General features: G+C 38.2%; 1 protein-coding gene across 4 annotated transcripts; it reads left to right on the top strand.

Annotated features, from left to right (window-relative positions):
• The first annotated feature begins 15552 nt into the window (after positions 1-15552).
• On the top strand, positions 15553-24527 carry NPY2R (neuropeptide Y receptor Y2). Of its 4 annotated transcripts, XM_067736594.1 has the most exons (4): positions 15555-15725; positions 15888-16389; positions 16739-17080; positions 21399-24527. In XM_067736594.1, exon 4 carries the CDS (start codon positions 21415-21417, stop codon positions 22567-22569), a length of 1155 nt encoding a protein of 384 aa, XP_067592695.1. In that variant the 5' UTR covers positions 15555-15725; positions 15888-16389; positions 16739-17080; positions 21399-21414; the 3' UTR covers positions 22570-24527. The 4 variants fall into 4 exon arrangements, with proteins under 4 accessions (XP_067592696.1, XP_067592695.1, XP_067592693.1 ...); XM_067736595.1 differs by having other exon boundaries at positions 15553-15725; positions 15888-17070; XM_067736592.1 differs by having other exon boundaries at positions 15888-17080.

The raw sequence follows: 24527 nt of genomic DNA, 5'->3' as shown, positions 1-24527 counted from the left end.
AACAGAGACTCTATTCTTGGAGGGCACACACAAAGTAGTGTGCTCAACAGAACCCAGGAGAAGGAGCAGTGACCCCAGGGGAGATTGAACAAGACCTACCTGCTAGTGTTGGAGGATCTCCTGCTGAGGTGGGGTGAGGCTGTGGCTCACTGTGGGGACAAGGACACTGGCAGCAGAAGTTCTGGGAAGTACTCCTTGGGGTGATCCTTCCCAGAGTCTGTCATTAGCTCCACCAAAGAGCTCAAGTAGGCTCCAGTGTTAGGTTGCCTCAGGCCAAACAACCAAGAGGAAGGGAACACAACCCCACCCATCAACAATGAAGTGGATTAAAGTTTTACTGAGGTCTGTCCACCAGAGCAACAGCCAGCTCTACCCAACACCAGTCCCTCCCATCAAGCCTCTTAGAAAGCCTCATCCACCAGAGGGCAGACAGCAGAAACAAGAACTATAATCCTGCAGCCTGTGGAACAAAAACCACTTTTACAGAAAGATAGACAAGATGAAAAGGCAGAGAACTATGTACCAGATGAAGGAACAAGATAAAACCCCAGAAAAACAACTAAATGAAGTGGAGATAGGCAACCTTCCAGAAAAAGAATTCAGAATAATGATAGTGAAGATGATCCAGGATCTCGGAACAACAATGGAGGCAAAGATCAAAAAGTTAAAAGAAATGTTGAACAAAGACCTAGAAGAATTAAAGAACAAACAAACAGAGATGAAAAATACAATAACTGAAATGAAAACTACACTAGAAGGAATCAATAGCAGAATAACTGAGGCAGAAGAACAGAGAAGTGACCTGGAAGACAGAATGGTGGGATTCACTGCTGCAGAACAGAATTAAAAAAAAAAAAAGAATGGAAAGAAATGAAGACAGCCTAAGAGACCTCTGGGACAACATTAAACACAATTACATTCACATTTTAGGGATCCCAGAAGGAGAAGAGAGAGAGAAAGGACCAGAGAAAATATTTGAAGAGCTTATAGTCAAAAACTTCCCTAACATGGGAAAGGAAATAGTCACCCAAGTCCAGGAAGCACAGTGAGTCCCAGGCAGGATAAACCAAGGAAAAACACATTGAGACACATAGTAATAAAATTGACAAAATTGAAAGACAAAGAAAAATTATTGAAAGCAGCAATGGAAAAAGACAAATAACATACAAGGGAACTCCCATAAGGTTAACAGCTGATTTCTCAGTAGAAACCCTACAAGCCAGAAGGGAGTGGCATGATATACTTAAAGCAGTGAAAGAGAAGAACCTACAACCAAGATTACTCTACCCTGCAAGGATCTCATTCAGATTTGATGGAGAAATCAAAAGCTTTACAGACATGCAAAGGTTAAGAGAATTCAGCACCACAAAACCAGCTGTACAACAAATGCTAAAGGAACTTCGCTAAGTGGGAAACACAAGAGAAGAAAAGGATCTACAAAAGCAAACCCCAAACAATTACAAAATAGGTCATAGGAACATACATATCAATAAATACCTTAAACGTGAATGGATTAAATGCTCCAACCAAAACACATAGGCTTGCTGAATGGATACAAAAACAAGACCCAAATATATGCTGTCTACAAGAGACCCACTTCAGACCTAGGGAAACATATAGACTGAAAGTGAGGGAATGGAAAAAGATATTCCATGCAAATGGAAATCAAAAAAAGCTGGAGTAGCTATACTCATATCAGATAAAATAGACTTTAAAATTAGAAATAAAAAAGGAGAAGTTACAATGGACACCGCAGAAATACAAAGCATCCTAAGAGACTACTACAAGCAATTTTATGCCAATAAAATGGACAACCTGGAACATATGGACAAATTCTTAGAAAGGTATAACCTTTCAGATGGAACCAGGAAGAAATAGAAAATATGAACAGACCAATCACAAGTAATGAAATTGAAACTGTGATTAAAAATATTCCAACAAACAAAAGTCCAGGACCAGATGGCTTCACAGGTGAATTCTATCAAATATTTAGAGAAGAGCTAACACCCAACCTTCTCAAACTCTTCCAAAAATTGCAGAGGAAGGAACACTCCCAAACTCATTCTATGAGGCCACCATCACCCTGAGACCAAAACCAGACAAAGATACTACAAAGAAAGAAAATTACAGAGCAATATCACTGATGAATAGAGATGCAAAAATCCTCAACAAAATACTAGCAAACAGAATCCAAAAACACATTAAAAGGATCATACACCATGATCAAGTGGGATTTATCCCAGGGATGTAAGGATTCTTCAATATATGCAAATCAATCAATGTGATACACCATATTAGCAAACTGAAGAATAAAAACCATATGATCATTTCAATAGATGCAGAAAAAGATTTTGACAAAATTCAACACCATTTATGATAAAAACTCTCCAGAAAGTGGGCATAGAGGGAACCTACCTCAACATAATAAAGGCCATATATGACAAACCCACAGCAAACATCATTCTCAATGGTGAAAAACTGAAAGCATTTCCTCTAAGATCAGGAAGGAGACAAGGATGTCCACTCTCACCACTATTATTCAACATAGTTTTGGAAGTCCTAGCCATGGCAATCAGAGAAGAAAAACAAATAAAAGGAATACAGATTGGAAAAGAAGTAAAACAGTCACTGTTTGCATGTGACATGATACTATACATAAAGAATCCTAAAAATGTCACCAGAAAACTACTATAGCTAATCAATGAATTTGGTAAAGTTGCAGGAGATATAATTAAGGTCCAGAAATCTCTCACATTCCTATACAATAATGATGAAAAAGCAGAAGGAGAATTTATGGATACATTCCCATTTACCATTGCAGCAAAAAGAATAAAATACCTAGGAATAAACCTACCTAGGGAAACAAAAGATCTGTATGCAGAAAACTATAAGACACTGATGAAAGAAATTAAAGATGATACCAACAGATGGAGAGATATGCCATGTTCTTGGGCTGGAAGAATCAATAATGTGAAAATGACTATACTGCCCAAAGCAATCTACAGATTCAATGCAACCCCTATCAAATAGCCAATGGCATTTTTTATGGAACTAGAACAAATCATCTCAAAATTTGTATGGAGACATAAAAGACCCCACATCTCCAAGGCAGTCTTGAGGGAAAAAAACGGAGCTGGAGGAATCAGACTTTCTTACTTCAGAGTATATTACAAAGCTACATTAATCAAGACAATATGGTACTGGCACAAAAACAGAAATGTAGATCAATGGAACAAGATAGAAAGCCCAGAGATAAATCCATGCACCTATGGTCAACTAATCTATGACAAAGGAGGCAAAGATATGCAATGGACAAAAGACAGTCTCTTCAATAAGTGGTGCTGGGAAAACTGGACAGCTACATGTAAAAGAATGAAATTAGAACACTCCCTAACACCATACACAAAAATAAACTCAAAATGGATTTGAGACCTAAATGTAAGATCAGACACTATAAAACTCTTAGAGGAAAACATAGGAAGAACACTCTTTGACATAAATCACAGCAAGATATCTTTTGATACACCTCCTAGAGTAATGGAAATAAAAGCAAAAATAAACAAATGGGACCTAATGAAACTTCAAAGCTTTTGCACAGGAAAAGACACCATAAACAAGATGAAAAGACAACCCTCAGAATGGGAGAAAATATTGCAAACAAATCAATGGACAAAGGATTAATCTCCAAAATATATAAACAGCTCATGCAGCTCAATGTTAAAGAAACAAACAACCCGATCCAAAAATGGGCAGAAGACCTAAATAGACATTTCTCCAAAGAAGACATACAGATGGACAAGAAGGACATGAAAAGCTGCTCAACGTCACTAATTATTAGAGAAATGCAAATCAAAACTACAGTGAGGTATCACCTCACACCAGTTAGAATGGGCATCATCAGAAAATCTACAAACAACAAATGCTGGAGAGGGTGTGGAGAAAAGGGAACCCTCTTGCACTGTTGCCGGGAATGTAAATTAATACAGCCACTATGGTGAACAGTATGGAGGTTCCTTGAAAAACTAAAAATAGAATTACCATATGACCCAGCAATCCCACTACTGGGCATATATCCAGAGAAAACCATAATTCAAAGAGATACATGCACCCCAATGTTCATTGCAGCACTATTTACAATAGCCAAGTCATGGAAGCAACCTAAATGCCCATCGACCGACGAATGGATAAAGAAGATGTGGTACATATATACAATGGAATATTACTCAGCCATAAAAAGTAATGAAATTGGGTCATTTGTTGAGACGTGGATGGATCTAGAGACTGTCATACAGAGTGAAGTACGTCTGAAAGAGAAAAATAAATATCGTATATTAACGCATATATGTGGAACCTAGAAAAATTGTACAGATGAACCAGTCTGCAGGGCAGAAGTTGAGACACAGATGTAGAGAACAAACATATGGACACCAAGGGGGGAAAACCACAGTGGGATGGGGATAGTGGTGTGTTGAATTGGGTGATTTTGATTGACATGTATACACTGATGTGTATAAAATTGATGACTAATAAGAACCTGCAGTATAAAAAAAGAAACAAAAAAAAACCCAACTAATAGTAAACTTTCTTTGGTTACTTGTATGGAAATATGTTAATATAAATGCTCAGACATTACATGAAATTTCTAAAAATCTTATGTTCTGGTATAATGTTATAATTCATAATTCTAGTTATTACTTTAAAATGTATATCTCAGAAATAACTAAATTTCCTTGTCAATTGCATGATTATGAACTTTCATCAAATCTTTAACTGTGGTCATTTTTTTTTTTTTTTCCTGTACGCGGGCCTCTCACTGTTGTGGCCTCTCCCGTTGCAGAGCACAGGCTCCAGACGCTCAGGCTCAGCAGCCATGGCTCACGGTCCAGCCGCTCCGCGGCATGTGGGATCCTCCCAGACTGGGGCATGAACCCGTGTCCCATGCACCGGTAGGTGGACTCCCAACTACTGCACCACCAGGGAAGCCCCGTGGTCATTTTTTAAGTCTTTTGTCCTTTACAGAAAGTTCTGGGTGTACTCTGATGCTTTCGCAAAAATGTTCCTATAAAAGGGTTTCATCTTCAAGGAATTCATGGGAAAGACTCTGACAGGTACAGGTTTCTGGTAACTGACTATACTACTGAACTGAATGAATAAGCATTTTCAGAATTCTAATGGAAAACTGATGAGTTCATAAAACTGCTAACAAAAGATCAAGATAAAAAAAATTAATTACATGAGACTGAGTGAACTGAGGAGGATGATTATAATTTTTGTGACTTTCTGTTTGAATAAAAAAAAAAATCCCACAAGGACTCAGAGGCAAAAAATATACAAATTTATTTTCACTGCAAAGTAAAGGAGCTGTTACAGTGGAGGATTACTGGACTGAATGTCAATATTATGACATAGTATGAGTGTGTTTTGTGTTTGATAATTGCAATCGTTGTTTTTGTTGTGGTCATCCATTTACAATGCTTGGTGTCAGTTTATTTATCTCTTGTAAAAATGTAAATAAATAAATAAATAATAATAAAAATTAAAACACAGCTCTGACTTTTCCCTGATGTAATTATCAGATGTGTGTTTGTTTTAATACTAATTGATATTAGTTCGTCTGAACTTCCTAGATTTCTTATACTGTTTTACTGATCAAATAAGCTAACACAATGTTGATGATTATGGATAATGTAAAATTGTGTTAATCTAAATTAAACCAGTGTGACAAATTATTTTATATGAGCAGTAATCATGTTTCTAATGTGTCAGCTTAAAACATGATATTGAAGATCCTTAGTTAACTTTACAACCTTGGACTAATACTAAACCAGTTCATAAATAATATTTGGATCCCTGGATAACTTTTTACTTGAGAAAGAATACTGATACCTTAGCCATAAGGCATAGTTTTCATTTTTTTATTTTAAATTTTTAAAATTCTTTTTGTTGTGATTGTAAAAAGGATTGTTTTCTTAATTTATCATTCCTGATAGTTCATTATTACTGTATAGAAAAGCAACAGATTTCTGTATATTAATCTTATATCCTGCAACTTTACTGTATTCATTTATTATTTCCAGTAGATTTTTGGTGAAGTCTTTGGGGTTTTCTATATATAAAATCATGTCATCTGTAAGTAGTGACAGTTTCACTTCTTCCTTTTCAATTAAGCATAGTTTTTCATTATATGTCACTTCGATCCTTAGTTTAGTGTATTAAAGTGGCTATACTTTGGGGTCTTGCTAATGAATGTGTACTGTTATTTTTGTCACTTTCCAGAGAGATAAAAGTGATGTGTGTGACTCTAGGGGGTGAGATTTTCTTGTCTGCTGAATTGCTTGTGTATGATAATTACCATTTATATACTCTCAGTTAAATAGAAGGTAGCTAATTTGGTTAAATGCTATAGTTCTTATTGGTATTTGAGCCTCTGGTAGGAGCATATATGTGTGTGAAATATGAAGTTTTCTGTTGTTCTCAAAGGAAGAAGAAAAAAGATTTGTTCTAAAATGAAGTGTGAGATTGTCCCAAAATATAAAAGAATTTAGTAAAGGGCAAAACTTGATTTTTTACAATTAGCTGAATAAAGTTTGAGAGAAGTGAAATTTATTACTTGGTTTATATTACTTAAGATATGATGGAATTATTAATTATGTTAAAATATTGGCAAAGTTCACTCAGGTTGAGGGTTTATTCAGATAGTATTTTTTAAGGAGCTTACAATCTTTTTATTTTCAAATATCATATTAATACATCTAGAACATGGTTTTCTCTCTGGTAGAATAACATTGTGTAGAGCATTTAGCTTACCCTTAACAAGGTATAGTAAATCATTTGTTTGTTTTACCTTCTATTCAATCTGCCCAGATTGTATATAATCTGTAATAATTTTCTGTGCTGGGGATTGACTGCATTATGCCTCTGATTATTTTAAAAATGCTATAGAAAATAAAAAGGTTTATTCATTCACATTATAAAAGGGATATGAAAACAATTAGATTTTTTGTTATGCTTCATATTTCTTAATTAGCTCCACGAGTATTTGTAATATTTCCAGGCACAGAGTTGTTCAAGAGAAGGATAATTTTGTACACTAAAATGCTGCTAATATAGATCTTTCAGAGATTACAGATAGATTGGAGGATTTTGGAGGTGTTTTAACACCCTCACTGATGATAATGTGTCTTTAGGCTCAGGGGAAACATAAAATAAATTCTTATAGAAGAGTTATATGTTATACCCAATAGCAGAGTTTACTCTGTCCCTTTCCAATATTGTTGGTTATGGCAATAAATGAACTATAGTCATTCTGTTTCACCTGCAACTATAACATTTACTCTGAGGCTTTTAGCCTTACTATAAGCTCAGATCAGAATTTTTGTCTTAAGCCAAGAAGAACAGCTTCAGAGCTTCAAGGAATGGACTGTAACAGAAACTCAAAAACTGATACTTCAAAGAATAAAGTCTTGTGTACAGATTCCCAGGCTGACTCACCTTGTGTGTCTTTGAGGTTGTGCCAGGGTACTGAGTCAAGATTTCTAGGGCTCTTTTTAGTCCAGAAGTGGACAACTTTATGAAAGCAGAGGAATTATCCAAGATCCAGTGGGTCAAAACTTAATAGGACCAAAAATACTGAAAAAGGACATTTTATTTTGATTATTTATTTGCAATATTGTTGATATTATGTTTTTGTCTTATAAGGAATATATGTGGAGGCCTTATTTCTTTCTTCTTAAGCTATCTCTAGCCCTCAATTTAGAAGACTATGCATTTATAAACTGATTTTAAACTATGCATTTGTAAAATGAAATATATTTTTAAATGGTATCTGATTCTCACTTACCCTGCAGAATTTGGAAACAAATATTGTGACTGAGTTTTCTTACTTTACAAAGCAATATAGTTACTTGCATAGGTTTAATAATAATCTGCCCTACATTATGCCAAGGCACAATTGGGCAAATTTATTATGCAATGAAGACCATTATACACAATACAATATTTGAGGATGATTCTCATTTATTCATGTAAGACAGGCCCACTACAAAGAAACAAGGATTGTACTTTATGTATGGAGTCACTACCTACAAACCCAACTAAAGAATACTATATGTAAGACCGCAAGAGTTGCACAACTCTTAAGATTAAAGTTAGTGCATAGCAAAGCATTCTAAACTCTCAACCCCAGGACAGCTAATCTTTTCTAGACCTAATCTCTGGACATGAGTTTGGGGAGGAAATCATTGAGGTTTTAGAAGGGAAGGAAAAAAAATTTGGCCCAGTGTTTTCCTGGTATGGATAATAACCCATTGTAGCTTTACAATCACCTGGAATATATTTGTAGGAATGAGTATCTACTTTTTAGTAGATAAGAATAAAGTAGGAGGTAAGGAAAGAATAGTTTTAAGAAATGTGGTGTTTAAGAGTAAAGATGTAATGGAAGAGATTATAGGATCAGGTAAAGGTATTTAACTGAGAACTGACATGTAGGGGGAGAAGGCAAGATGCCTATTTGATAGTAATTACTAATACTTTCTAAGAGGCTACTCTGAGCTAGACTTAACACTCTGCAGTGTCAGATACTCTATGTATATTGTCCCATCTATTAATCTTTGCAACAGCTTTATAGGTTGGGTATTATTAACTCTGATTTCCAGATGAGGAATATGAAGCCCAGAGAACTTGCCCAAGCAAGTTGCCCCAAAATGGATGGTGAATAAATGGCATAATAAGGATTTAAATCCAAGTAGGGTAACCCCAGCCCTTTCACACTTAACCACTAGGCTGCAGCTGCCTCTCAGATGTGTGAGTGATTATTTATGTCAGGCACAAGCAGGGATTAACTTTAGAAATAAGAACTTGTGTGAAGAGTGGAATCGAGAAGGAATCGAAGGATTTGCATCCCTGAGTCAGAAGAATATGGACTTTCTTTAGCAGTTCAGGGATACCTAGTTTCTCAGCAGTTTAGGAATATATACTTTTCTTGCAGTGGAGAAGGATAACTTGTGCTTAGAAGAGGAGGTGAAGAAGGAGGGAGAGATCTGCTCAGAATTGTCTGTAAGAGAAGTGAGATCTAATTGGGCAAGGTAGTGATGGAGTAAGGAAGAGGAAATGAAGAGAGATGGAGAAGATAGTTTCAAAAAATTTGTGTAATGATAAGTTAACTGGTTAAAAGGAGGAATATCTGGAAGACTACCTTTTCATACCTCTCCTATACGTGCAAATGTACAAGATACATTTAGTGTCATCTGTGTATGAGGCACTGTGCTAGAGGCAAATGATACAGTGGTGGCTAAATCAGACTTAGAGCTGCCCTCAGGGTCTCAAGGTCTAGTTGGGAAGATAGTTGTTCATCAGGTAGTAAAATCATCACAGAGAAGTGCACAATTCAAAGTGTTACATGTGTTGAAGAGCCAAAGGGGAGTTAGAGCTCTCTGATAGGCAAATTTGACCTGTTTAGCATGGTGAGGGACTGTTTCTCTACGGAAGTGATTCTCTGACTTCTAACTAGAAAGTAAATTAAGCAAAGAGATATGTCCCTAGGAATTTACACTGGATACTTTTATATCTATAAATAATTTTATCTATGGAAACAAAATGTATTATCACATTAAATCTGTATGAACAGTAGGAAGTGAAAAAGTGCCCAGCAATTTCTGAAGAACATAAAATGTCTGAATAATTCAGATAAAATTCTGTTCTGTCACTCTTGTTTATTTATTTGCCCCTTTATTTATTGGCATAAGAGAGATTTCCCCCTAGATTAGTGCTTGTCAAAAGTAGATATATATTTACATTATCTGGGGGGCTTGCCAATTGCAGAATGCATCTCTTACCCCAAGAGATTCTTTGGCTGCATTGTCTAAGGTAGAATCTTGGACTCGGCATTATTATGAGGGACCTCATACGATTTTGATGAAGGGAACCCTAGCACCACCGTTTGATAAAAGTAGCCCTAGTTCATAATTGTATTCCACATTTGTATTTTCTCCACTATGTTTATCTAGATATACTCTTAGTATCATACCTAGGTTACAACATATAATCCACTTAACAGAAGGCAATATTTACATTTTCTGTATGCTCTCCACATGACAGGTAAACTTAATTAAGTAACTGGTGTCCCCAAACAAAACAATTTCTTTATCATATTTCAGTGTGCTAGCAAACCAAGAGCAAGATGAATGAATCAGTCAAAAGCCTTATTATAGCTATTTTTTATACTCTCACAAAATGGAAGAGACCAAAAAGATGCCAGAGGACAGAATTGCTAGAAGATTATGTTTCTGTAATATTTGCTTTTAGTTATTAATGTTGAGAGAATAACTCAGTGATGATAAAGAAAATGTAGACTAAATCCCAGGAAATGAATTTTTTATTCAAGTGTGATCTAGATGTTAAATGATTAAATTGAATGTCTTGGTAATTATTTCCAAGAATTCAACAAAAGATTCTGAATATATCACCCATGCATGATACTTTGGTTTTCAGAAGGTTATTTCCAACAGAAAATGGTATCCAAGTGCTGGGTAAAGCCAAGAAGGCCTCTATCTAGGTTTACATTGAGTTGAGTTACTTCCTGCATGAAATACTTCCCTGATTCTTCCCCTTCCACTCACACAACTCTTATAAACAAAAACAAAAACTGAACATTCCTTCTTTGTGGCCTCAAATTGAAATTGAGCAGGACCCTGTGGGGATCCTGGGCAGTAAAGCCTTTCTGAGTCCCTCATTTCTTGATTACAGGAAATAGGCTTCATTCAGCCTCCATGACCTTCCCTGAGTTCCAACGGGGCAGGTTCAAACAGCTGCTAATCGGGGAAGGGAGGGAATGCAGAGATAAGGGAGGATCAGTCAAGAAACAACAGTGCAGCCTTGGGGCAGGTCCTGGTTCCCTCTCAAGGGATACACATAACTATATCCTTGAGCTGTTTTTCAGAGACTGAAACCCCCACCAGGTGGGAGAAGTTAACTATATGCTGCCCACAGGCACGCAGACCCCAGATGGGTTGGAACCAGAAGGTTGATGATGCTGACTCCTGATTACCTCCCCACCAACCAATCAGAATAATGTCCATGAGCTGATCACACTGCCTTTGAACCATTACTATAAAATTTCTCACTACCCCCTCCAGGTTGGTGCACACAGTTTTGAGGGCATTAGCCTGCTGTGGCCCTGTTTGCCTGACAAAGAAATAAACCTATTCTTTTTTACTTTACCCAAAACTGTGTCTCCAAGATTTAATTCTGTGTTGGAGTACAGAGGCCAGATTTGGCATTGAAATCCATTATGTCAAAGTCTACCAGAAAATCTCAAGCTGTTTATGGTACTTCTTTATTTAAAAGTCTACGTACTTGGACTAGAAACAACCAGGTCTTTGTGTCATTCGCCTTGTATGGACATCATCTGGCACAGTACCTATAACAAATTATATACTCTATAAAGATTTGTTGACAGGAGTTGTGAGTAATAAAATGTTTACATGGATTTTTATATAATTCTTTTTTACTACAAAGAGTAGTGAGTCCTGAATTTAATCTTACTTATATTATTCATTTCACATTTTGAAATTTTTACTTTGAATAAGCCATTTCATCATCTCCAAAATAACATGTGAAAACTATATATAAATCTTTGACTTCTCATCTCTCAAAATAAACCAATAGTAATTTAGTATGAGAGCTTTGATTTTACTTGTACTTTTTTGAGAAAATTTTAAAACTAAATTTGTTTCAAGTGTATGATTCAAAAAATACATATCAAATTATGTCTCTATGCTACAAGGATAAACACTTATTAAATAAAGTTGATATTTCTAAAAGAGTGCAGGTTTCCCCTTTAGCCATGGGCCTCCTGTGCACATTTCAGATAATCCAATGAACATTTGCATTGATTAAATTCTGAATTCCACATAAAAATATCCCTTCCTTTGTTCCATGTTAAAATTTGAACTGTAAGTCATTTGCATTTAAATATTCTTCTAGATTTGGCCCTTTACCAGTCTCAGTATCCATTTGGATGATCACCAAAAGATAAAAATCTCAGCAAAATGCTGCATATGTTGCTTACAATCCTGCTTAATTACTTTGAATCTGTAATTTAAAATTCAAAACAAAAATAAAAATCCAGAATCCATAGAAATACAAATCATAGCAAATGATATTTATGTCCAGTTTAGGATTTAGCATACATTTCACTCTGAATGACTAGTTGCTTTTCTTGAATGAGACACCTGCCTACATAACACACTGCATACAAGGACTGTAAGAGAATCCAGACTGTGAGCTTTGTGAAATTCACTGTCTGGGCCACTTTTTGCCCACTCACATGTTTACTGGTCCACTTGTTCCAAATGAACTAAGTTTTCAATGAGATAGAAGGAAGCAGAACAAGATTACCTTTTCATCAGAACAAGTGTGATTAGACTGGCTAGTTTTTTAAAAAGGTAGACTAATTTAAAAGTTATTACACTTGCAGCTCCATTTACATAAACTAGTCTCTTTTCCTATGTCTACTTGGTACATCCTCCATTGTATCTGTTCAGATATGAACTTAACTCCCATTGTTCCTTTTCATATCCAATCAGAAATATATCTACAACCTATTGAGAATCAACAGTATAACAAAATGGACATTAGGATAGCTAGGCTCCATAATTTTTTACTATAGGAGAGTGTTATTGAAACTTTAAAAATAATTTCTGTAGAAAGGACTTAATAAGCCTAAGAATAAATAACTAAATTTATTGAACATTTAAATAAAGCAAAACAGAGTCAGTTTCAAATATACTAAGCACTATAACTAACTGTTAAGCTAACCTGATTATTAACATTTCCTAACTAGGAACTTGTTATTAGGATTTTTTTTCAGTCTGAGAATTTAAGTACATTATTTAATAAAAGCTAATAAGTCTCACTGAGCTTTTCTTACATGACTGGGTTTAGAGAATTCCTCTGCATGGGTTTGCTGTCCTTCCTCTTTCTGTTCTTTGCTCTTCCTCCCTTCCTTGGGCTGGTGTCCTGATTTATGGAGCTTACTTCTTTCTCCTTCTGGAATCAGCTTCCACATTCCAGCTGCACTACACTATTTCATTCTGTCTGTGATTTAAGTTAGGGTTGTATGGCTTGAAGCTTATTTAATAATCTCTCAGGAAACATTGACATTAAGGGGAAAAAATAGCTTTCTGAACTTTCCCCCAGGAATCAAAACACACTTGTTCTTTTCAGTGCTTTTATTAAAAAAATTAAAATTTAAAATTCAGTTTCATTTGCACTAGCCACATTTCAAGTGTTCAATAGCCACATGTAGCTAGTGGCTACCATATTAGACAGTGCAGATATAGAACATTTCCATCATTCCAGAAAGTTTTATTGGAAAACATTGTTTTAGATAATGCATATTTCTTTCTTTGCTCCCTTTACAATCGTTATAAATTACTTTTGTAATCAAAATAACAACGAAGTTATTTACACATTGGAGGATGCTTCCTTGCTCTCAAAATAAATTTAGACTGAAGGAAATCCATATCATGATTTACTTTATCTAAAAACTATGTATCATTAATGGCCTTCTATCCTGACATCATCTGTTTTTTTTAAATGAAGCACTTCTGTGAAATTTCTCATTCCAACCATCTAAAATACCAAATTGTTCAGTTATTCACCATGTTCTTTACTTCAGTCTCATTGAGAACACCTATTCAATCAGAAGTGGGAGAAAAAAATTACTTATTTAGCAATTAATATTTGGCTGCATTCCTTTTATGCACTGAGGAATGGTCTATGGGTAGGGAAAATGGTAGGAGAGTCATGTTTTGGATATTTTAGGAGGTTTGTCAAACATCACATACAAATATGAGAGGCTACAATATTGGAAGCCCATGGGCCAGGCTGCAGATATCTATCCATCTGTCTATCCATCTGTCTGTCTATCTATCCCTATCTATATCTCCTTATTTATTTTGGTCTGCACAGATCTGGGCCACCTGGGGGTTACGTTTTAAAAATTAATTTCCTTCATATAAAATCTGGAAGGTTTTTAATAATATGGATTTTTCTTCTCTTAAAATATCAGATCTCACAATACTGAATCTATATTTTTGCAGGGCAGTTCAGTGGAGTCTGAGAAGCAGCCTCCTCCTTTAGAAGAAGCATGTGCTTTGTGCTTTCTGACACATGATAGCCCCCAACCCTCCCTACTGGCTACTGCAGCCTAGGCTGCTGGTATATTGAGGTCATTGGCCCAAGCTAAAGGCATCTGAGTTTGAGTCTGCTCCCTATGTGAGGAGCAATCAGAACATATTCTAGTTAGATGTGAAATTGCCCAAGGAACTAAATGAGTTGACACAACAGAAATCAGGCAGTAAAAATTGTGTCCTGTCTCAATTTGTATTAATCAATATTTCACCACCACTTCCACCACTTTCTATCAGTGTCTTGATGGGGTTTATTGGCATTTATCGGAGTGGCTCATTGCTGCTGTACTACAGTGTATGTGCACACTAAAAGATATCTGTTAGATCTTAATGCACAAAAAAGTGTTGAGTTAACTGTCAAAACTATCCTTGATAATATGACACACAATAAAGCAACTTTAATTTCCATGGATCAGTTTCTCATGCAATTGTGTACTTTATTGGAAAACATTAATCAAAGAAGTCATGCAATCTTAACAGGACTGCTGATTAGATGTCTGTGGAGCTATGTGACTCTTCTAAGACACATACGTGTCGGTAAGAGAGTGAGACAAATATTTGTATGTGCTTGCTAAGATGCTTCTGAAAAACAGTTTTAAAAGGAGGCAAAGTTGTTTTGTGCAACCTATGTCAGTGAAATCTGCTGAGTCCTCCAAAGCAATTACAGCACTCATCTGTTTTCCTGTGTATTTGTTTTTGTGATTGTTGTTTTAAGCCACTCCTACTCTTCTAGAGTTACAGCTCCTTGGCACATAGTTCATTCTTCACTGGTGCAAATATATTAAGAAACGTGGAACCTGTTGCAGAAAACACATGTGTGAACAAGGAATATTTCTCCAAGGTAAAAAATGTACAAAAATATTTTAAGTGGAACTGTGTAGAACATCTTGGATATTTCCAGTTCTATGTATTTTTGTTTACTGGTAATTGAAAAGCCCAAGCTTCTTTGTTTTCTCAATAATTTCTCTTCTACTGTGGGCATAATTCTATACTAGCCAGAAGATCAATTTCAGATTAGGCTGAGTAAAAATGCCTTACATATGCAACACTATCAGGGTGTGGGCAAGCCCCCATAGACTGAAACCTCAATGCTTTTGACAAGAGGACTTAACTAATATTTTGGAGAGTATTTTTTGATTAGCTTACTCTTTTTTATACTTCACAGAAATTTCAAGTGAAGCAGTATGATCATCCTCATTTCAGAAATGAAGAGACCGATGCATACAAGGAAAGTAATGTGTGCTAAGCCCCAGCACAAGATATTGGAGGAAGGGCTTCGGTTTCCAGTTTCAGTCTTTTGTTTTCCTAGTTCTATGGGCTCTGCTGCCCCCTCTAAAAATGAACAAGGGGAAGAGAGATTGGCTGAAAACTGCGAGAAGGAATGGCTCTGAATTAAGAGTTTCTGGGAGGAATACTAAGGAAACAGACCCCGCAGCTTTGTTGACTGACTCCGCAATCCTGTTTTGCTCTGATGCTTTAATTCAGCCTGGCGGGCTCCAGCCATTAGCAGAGGGCATCGCCAGGAGGAGACTGGTGAGAGCATTTCGGAGGCACGCGCGCATCGTGGCACGAGTAGCTTGGGTCATGACCAAAGAGCGAAGGATACAAAAGTCAGCTAACTGGACAGATCAAGATTTAGATTTGTCTTGTTTTGTTTTGTTTTTGTGACCCTTTGTTTTCTCTTTCCTATTCTAGCTTTTGCCCTGAGCAGCAGCGTACACCACCCGGGCTGCCCGCTTTTGAATCTGCATGCGCACTACCCAACTTGTAAACTGGTGTCAACAGACACCAGTTCAGGAAATTGCAACCAATTGATCGCGGGCAAACAGGATCTGAACTCGCTTCTGCTTCCCGTTGGAGCGCAGCGACCGCCCAGTTAGAGTTGCACCGGCGCCCTGCGCTCCAGCCCTGGCGGAGGGTTGGTCTTCCGCGCGCAGTCGTGCGGCGCTTTTCCGTGGTTCTGCGCGGGGTCCAGCCCCCCACCTCTGCTCCTATAAGCAAAAAGGAGAGCGACTCCTGTTTGCAGTTCTGGGATTTTACCATCTCCGCCAAGTCGCTGGGCTTCTGCCTCCCAGATCCGCCTCGAGCCAGCTCGAGATCTCCTCTCACCCTCAGCGCCCGCAGCTGGGACTGTCCGCCCCGCCTTCGCCCTAGCCCTCGCCCTGGCCTTGGCCCTGGCCTCTCCTCGGAGGATGTGGTGAGCCCGGCCCTAGTCCGGGGTCTGTCCTCGCCGGGCCGTCTCTCATAGAACTGAGGAGCGGGAGAATAAGGGAGGGGGTGGTGGAAGGTAGGAGTGGTGCGAACACCCAGAGTATCAAACTTGGGGGTGGCCAGTGGGGGTCAGGGGAGAAGAGAAGCCGTTGCAGGCGGCTGTGGGGTCCCGGGAGGGGGCTCTGGGCAGGGTCCCGCTGCGCGCGTTCCAAGCCCTCCAGGGGGAGAGACCTGGACTCTGTTTCCAGCTCCATCGCACGGAGAATTTCCGTCCAGCCTTCCCCATTGAGAGACCCTTGTCCCCCACCCTCCGCCCCTGTTTCTTTTTCCTCGAGGGAGGGATTCGTCTCCCGCCTCCGGAGCCTCGGATCCCCACACGCTCCTCTGGCCGCGCAGTGCGGGGCGGGGCGGTGCCCTTGCGCTCTGCTGCGGAGGTGGGCTGCGGACCCCAGGGGCGCAAACCTCCTAGGGGCTCCGACTGTCAGGCGGACGCTGCGCTCTCCTGCTCTCCCGCGCGCGCGGCTGCCCAGCACCGTCGGATCGGACGGACTGGGCCTGCCTTTGGGAACCGCCCAGTGCCCTCTCCGGGTCGGCGGGCTAGATAATCATCAAACTGACAGGCGGCACACGTCTGGCTTCCACGTCTCAGCAGAAGCGCGAGGGCCGGGTCAGTAAGTGTAAGTCCTAACTGATTCACCTTCTGGTAATGAGAACACCCCAAAAGAAGCTTTCGGGTCCTTTGAAGAGGGATGGGGGAGGTCCTCATGAGTGTAGGGGCTTTTGTTCCACATTTAGGCCAAAGATGGGCATTGTGGGTGAGACCATCCCAGTTTTCTACACTCACTGGAATACTCCTCACCCATTGAAGAGTCTTGACTATTTCCCTGACTCTTCTTACAGAGAGGTAATTATCTTTCCAGAACAGCAGGTTGTTACTGTTCCTGCCTCTTTAAAAATCAAACACCTGTTTAGCGGGGAAGGTCATACTGCATTCTCCAAAGCTGTTCAAGAATGGACACATTCATGTAAGCGTTCGCTGGTTCTGCACCAGAAGGTCTCACTCCCTGGTAGGAGCATATGATGGACAAAAAGGAGGCAAAAGGAAAAGCTTTAAGGCTTTTGGAAATAGGGACACATCGTGTAAACTCAGTGACACGAAATACACAGTGCTGTTTTCAAAGGTCAGAGGCTCAAATAGAAGAGGTACATTCCCAATCGCCTTGGTGAATATTTTCAACTTTCTGCTTATCAGGCAAATGGTCATGTCTTACATGCAACATTCTTGGATGTCCACACCCCCTCTCTCCAGGACTAATACATATAGGGCATATGGCATATTTTCTGGGATTCTTCCCTGAGAAAAATTCCTGGAAAGTTTTGTGATTGTAAAGGTATTAAGTTTTTACTAAGGCCAACCTGTGACAGTAAGAATACTGTTGCAAAAAAACCCCACAAATTTAAATATGGAGTCAAAGCATAAACTTGTTTCCCACTTAGATAATTTGAAGTTCTTTGACTTTCTGGGGGAAAAAAGTCCTGAAGCCATTTTCCTATCTACGAAGAAATAGTTCTATAACTGAATCTCTAACGATTCACTCGTTCAAGAAAACTACCACTCACAGTTCTCCTTGAATGTCTTGAACAGTGTGATGACTCATTTTTACCTTATTTCATGGAAACGTTTTCCCCCTTTTCTATTCATCTTTGAATTGTTGTGCTTTTGAGTTTTTACTCTGGCGACTCCCTCTGTGTACTCTCTTATCCTCTTCCACTTTTCCAGAAGTGCAGTCATAAAATTATACATTCTCTGGGTAACACTCTGACCTGGTTGAAGGCCAGTCGTGTGCTTGAGAACAGCTATTAGAATCCACATGCTAATACCCTGTAGATCAATAATCATTCCTGTAGAGAAGCTTTAAAGAAGGGAATAAAGAAAATGAGACTGAAAAGAAAAAGCAAAATAAGTTAATAAATCAAATATGCTCCTAATAACCTTCAATCTTGGGCTTGCTCCCAATTTAGTTTGCTGCAAACCTCAAACTCAGACCTTCTGGAGTCTCATTAGTTCTGTTAAAGACTTGTCAGGATTGACTAATTGTGCTCTGTAGAGTCTCATTCTTAGTCTAAGGGAAATGAAAGGGCCCATCAAATAAAACACTCCAAGATTTGAATGGTTAGTTTCCACTTTCTCTAATCACTAAAGAAAGGAGGCAAGTGCAAAAGGCGGCCTGGACTCTTTAGAACATTCTATTTGAAATGTATGCAGAGAGAATGAGAATATATCAGTAAAGAAAATGCATGAGTATGTGAAAATCTCTATCATCTTTGTGATAAGCAACTATTAGTGTGTGTGTGTGTGTGTGTGTGTGTTAAGCCCTTGGAGAGAGAAAGTTTCCTTGTGGTATGTACTGACTAACAATTTTTAATGTTCTAATCAGAGATTATATCTTGGAACAACTTTCTTGTAGAGGTGGTTACCTGATTAAGAACAAGAAAATAAGCACAGAGATGTCATATCAGAGCAAGAATCCTATATAAGCAATTATCTTCAGTAAAGGAAAGGATCAAAATTGTTACTTTGTACTTTGCCGACCTCAATTATTCAGTAAAATTGTGCTTTCCATATTTGCTAAGATTTAAACAATGGATGGAAACAATCCAGACTGTGTCCTACAAGACACAGCTGTGGTGAGGAGGCTGAAGGAAAACAACTGTGATGTGTCATGTGCTCCTTGCAGGATTAGAAGTGAGCACAGGTTGTCGAGATAAGTGAATAGGGAGGGCAGAGAGGCATGAGAAAGGCTGATGTGTTGCTGGAATTGGAAGTAGTTTGGTATGACAGAAGCATCAGGTATATCCTAAGATGTCAGGAGAGATGAAGGTAGGGTTGAGTTCAAGGAAAGCTTTGAATGTCATACTGTGGAGTTGGGGTTTTCTTGTGTATGTCAGTGTTATCAGCCTGTACATGCAGCAACTGTAGTGGGAGAGCAAATTAATGAAAGCATATATGCAGGGGAAGCTCAGCAGATCATGCAAAACAGAACCGATTCAAGAATGCAAAAGAGAAGGAATTTAACGCAGAAAATTGGTTACACAAGTGATGGAAGCCAAGCAGAGGATGTTGAGGCCACACAGGGATTAGCAAGAGCAAAGAATCATTACTACCTCCAGATAGAGGGACACAGGGAAAAAGCAGTATGACTGAATCCAGGGACCTTGTGCCTCCACTGGAAACAAAATCACTGCAGACCATTCCCGTGGGAGCCAGCCATAGAGGGAGCTGAGGCACTGGTAAGAGGAGAGAGGGAGGGAGAAGAGTACAGTGGCTTCTGGATTCTCCCTTCCTCCTGCCTCCTAGTTACCTGCCAGTGCCTCCTGTTGGCCAAGGGCAGCCAGCATCCCAATGTCCTGGGCGCCTGGAAATATGGTCAACAAGAGTCAGCCCTCCAGCATCAGGGGAAGAATGGAGCTGAGCAAACAGGCTCAGCCAGACATTGTCTGTGGCATGAATAAATATGACTCACCTACCAATGTAGGTAGATGTGATTATGATTAATAAAAAACAAATTCATTTCAAAGAGGTTCTGAATTAATGGTGGCAGCCTTTTTTCATTATGAGCATATTCAAAAAGTACTACCATTATGATGTTGGGCTCCGGATGTTTTTATAGACTTGAGAAGGTAACTTTATATTAGAAACTGATTAGTATTATTTGAAGCAATTTGGAGATGTTGGGGAAATGAAGTGATCACATCTGAATTTCAGAAAAAACACTTTAATGTCAGAGTATGCTCTATTCAGTAAATGTAAGAGCTTTAGAGTAGGGGCACTATCCTGTTGTTTTTTTCCCCAGCACAAATCCTAATTCCTGACAGTGGGTTTTAAATACTTGCTGAATGCATGTTTGAATAAGTATAAGCATCATGAGAGTGGAGCCACCTCTGGCATTTAGTAGATGCTTAATTATATTAGTTAAGTGAATGAATGAATGAATGAGGAAAGAAATGAAGGAAGGAAGGATAGGGAAAAGGGAGATAAGTTAGACAACTATTAGAGTTATTACAGTAAGAAATCAAGAAGGACAAAATTAACGTGGTAGAAATAAGAGGACCATTGGGAGAGATATTTAAGAATAGTCTGAGGGTTCTCTTAAACATGTGGGCTAAAGGAGATGAAAAAGCCTGTGTAGTTACCTGCTTCTTAGCTTTACGTGGCTTAATTAATTAGGATAGTATTGACCTAAGTAGGGCACACAGAAGGATTCTGAGGGTTGAGGTGGGTGACTAGAAAAGAAAGGTGTTAAAACTTTTGTATTCAGGGATTAGAGATGAAATTCAGATTGGACATATTTTCATACAGTTCCTATGTAGGATTCTGCTGTATGTCAGGTAGGAAGTTTATTTCAGATCATAAAAAAAGCTGCTGTTTTACACAGCCTACCTATTTTTAACGCTAATCCCTACATTAGAAAAACTGGCTAGGAAACAGAATCTGCTCAGTTTATCTTAAATATTTTATGCTCCTAAAGTCCAAGCACCAGGCAAAGGATTTTAATATTTGTCTCTTTTCTGTGCAATTAGTTGCTATATTTATAAATGTAAAACAGTCAAGATATTGAAGCAAACTTTATCTACCTTAAAATTAATTTGATGAATTTATAGCAGTTATAAAATTAATTGATAATGTTTGTAATATCCATCTCACTTAAAATGGATTGAATCAATTTGGTCGCATTCACAAAGGAATTGTGTCTATACTATAGATATTACATTTTGCCTTCATAATATACATTTCAGGGATCTGATTTAATTCATCCATATTTGTGAATAGACCTATTAAGGGTCCACTTTATTGAAATGTTCTACTATATGCAAATTTAGGGATCAGAGGACAGGTACTTTGAGCCCCAACCAAAATGAAACCAACCCATTTGTGATATTCCTTGCACCCTTGAGTTTTCCTCGTTCCATATTTGTTCATTTTTTAAATTGTAGATTCTTGTGCTAGTTGATGAAAATGGGCCCATTAGGTGCAGAGGCTGATGAGAACCAGACAGTGGAAGAAATGAAAGTGGAGCAGTTCGGTCCAGGGCACACCACTCCTAGAGGGGAGCTGGCCCCTAACTCTGAGCCGGAGCTTATAGACAGCACGAAGCTGATTGAGGTACAGATCGTCCTTATATTGGCCTATTGCTCCATCATCTTGCTTGGGGTGATTGGCAATTCCTTGGTGATCCATGTGGTGATCAAATTCAAGAGCATGCGTACAGTAACCAACTTTTTTATTGCCAATCTGGCTGTGGCGGATCTTCTGGTGAACACCCTGTGCTTACCATTTACACTTACCTACACCTTAATGGGGGAGTGGAAAATGGGTCCCGTCCTATGCCACTTGGTGCCTTATGCCCAGGGCCTGGCAGTACAAGTGTCCACCATCACCTTGACAGTAATTGCCCTGGACCGGCATCGTTGCATTGTCTACCACCTGGAGAGCAAGATTTCCAAGCGAATCAGCTTCTTGATTATTGGCTTGGCTTGGGGCATCAGTGCCCTGCTAGCAAGCCCCCTGGCCATCTTCCGGGAGTATTCACTGATTGAGATTATTCCGGACTTTGAGATTGTGGCCTGTACTGAGAAGTGGCCTGGTGAGGAGAAGAGCATCTATGGCACTGTCTACAGTCTTTCTTCCTTATTAATCCTGTATGCTTTGCCTCTGGGCATCATCTCTGTTTCCTATATTCGTATCTGGAGTAAACTTAAGAACCATGTCACCCCTGGAGCTGCTAATGACCACTACCATCAGCGGAGGCAAAAAACCACCAAAATGCTGGTGTGTGTGGTGGTGGTATTTGCAGTCAGCTGGTTGCCGCTCCATGCCTTCCAACTTGCTGTCGACATTGACAACAAAGTCTTGGACCTGAAGGAGTACAAACTTATCTTCACTGTGTTCCACATCATTGCCATGTGCTCCACCTTTGCCAACCCCCTTCTCTATGGCTGGATGAACAGCAACTACAGAAAAGCTTTCCTCTCAGCCTTCCGCTGTGAGCAGAGGTTAGACGCCATTCACTCCGAGGTATCTGTGACATTCAAGGCTAAAAAGAACCTGGAAGCCACAGAGAACAATGGTCCTAATGATTCTTTCACAGAGGCTACCAACGTCTAAGGCAACTGCCATGTGAAAATATATGGATGAATTCTGACCAGAGCTGTAAACCTGGTTGAGTGGGGCGTGCAGGTGCATCCTCATTTCCCATTTTAAGGAAGCATCTGAATGGAAGCATCTGCAGTGTAATTCATGGAAAACTGGTTGTCAGAGTCTAGTAAAAACACTCAAATTCAAAGACAAGGCAACAAAAGTTTGCTTACAGTTGCTTAGATTGTAGGTTGAATTATGAATAAAAGCAGAGAGAAATGGTTTTGACTGTTTCCCAGAGTGAAGGAAACATGAACAAGGAGTTGGTGTTATCAGCATTGCTAAGAGGTGGTGGGTAAAAAAGTTGACTTTAAAATCACATTAGGGCATAGAACGGGGATGACGTATAATTCACTGCTCCCCCCTCATCCGATGAAAAGGCTGTCAACACCAATTTCCCTAGAAAGCCACAGACTCTTCTCTATTGTATTTTGCCTTTTTGTTATTCTTCCTATGGACTAAAACCATCAGAGAACACTGCAGGTAAATGTTACCAACTATTTGAATGACTTCAAGGAAATAAACCGAAATTTTCTATGTAATTAGTGTTTTGGCAAATGATGGGGGGAATCTTTACCACCCAGTTAGCCAATTGTTTTTTAAAACCAAATGCACATTTAATGAAAAGTTTCTTCAACTTAGAATCAAAGGCTGAAATTCTCAGAGAAATGTAAACCATCATTTAACTTCTCATTTCAACTTGTCCCTGCTTTGTATAGTTACTATTTGAATAACAAGTAAGCATGCCACACAATACTTTTAATCATTGCTAATTGTAACTTTTTGAACACATTTTACTCCTATGTTGGAGCTGAGTTTGTCTTCACTAAAAATTAAATCAGATTAGGAGATAGTTTTGTGGCATTTTGCGGTTATTTGTAAGCAGTTTTTGCACAGGTACATACTCTAATGTGTTTACTGCAGTGTTATTATTATTTACTTTTGAAATTCATCTTCCATGGACCCATTCATGATTCATAAAACAATGTAATTTCATCAAAATGGAACCCATCTGGTAAGAACTATTAAAAACATTACATTCATTCCACTTTAAAAATGTTCAGTTTGGACCAGTTTCAACATAAGTTATCCTCCTTTCAAAATAATTAGCTATATTTTTGGATAACTTCTGAATATATACATAATAAAATTTTACCTATAAATAGTGGAACATAGATGCTGTAATACTTTTCTTTTAATGATTTTGTGAATACAATTTTTATTTCAATATTATCCAACCAAAGATGCTTAAAACCCTATTACATTCATGAAAAATAATTGAGATATTAAAATAGCTGTACTTCTTTGAATGTTGTTAATGAGGTTTCATTGTAATCATATTTTTTATAAGTATGACTGAATTTGTGAATAGATTCCTTAAATTTTAAGTAAATTCAGCATGACTGTTGCATTTAGTTATAAACATTAACTTTGTGAACAGGAGCAACTTATTTTATGGATACATTTAAAATTCGTATTATGGCTCTTACTGAATTATTTTCATGCTAGAAATAAAAGACTGGTCTTGAAGTAGACTGCACTTTTGGAATACTGAAAAAGAATGAAAACAATGGAAGTTAGATTAAGTGTAAGACTGAATAAGAAGTTGACAAATAATGTATATCTGTAACATATAATTGAATAATTCATTTTTCTCTTGGACTTGGCGTAACTGTCCCAGAAGAAGCTTTTTGTCTTTTAAATAGCAGTTACTTTGCTTAAGATGCTAATAGATAATTGTGCTCAAAGATTTTTTTTCCTCTTGGAGAATTCTTACACTGTAGGAAATGTGCATGCTACTGTATCACCTGTTGTCATAGTAAATTATTAGAATCCAATTAATACTTGTGATCTAATTAATTATGTTAACTCATTAATAAAATGTCTTTTATGTAGTGATTTTATCTGTTGAATAAAAAGAATTTAGG

The sequence above is a fragment of the Pseudorca crassidens genome, chromosome 4, assembly GCF_039906515.1.
Source record: "Pseudorca crassidens isolate mPseCra1 chromosome 4, mPseCra1.hap1, whole genome shotgun sequence".
In the NCBI taxonomy this organism is placed as follows: Eukaryota; Metazoa; Chordata; class Mammalia; order Artiodactyla; family Delphinidae; genus Pseudorca; species Pseudorca crassidens.
Note: the sequence above shows the minus strand (reverse complement) of the source record. Positions and strands in the feature narration are given on the sequence as shown.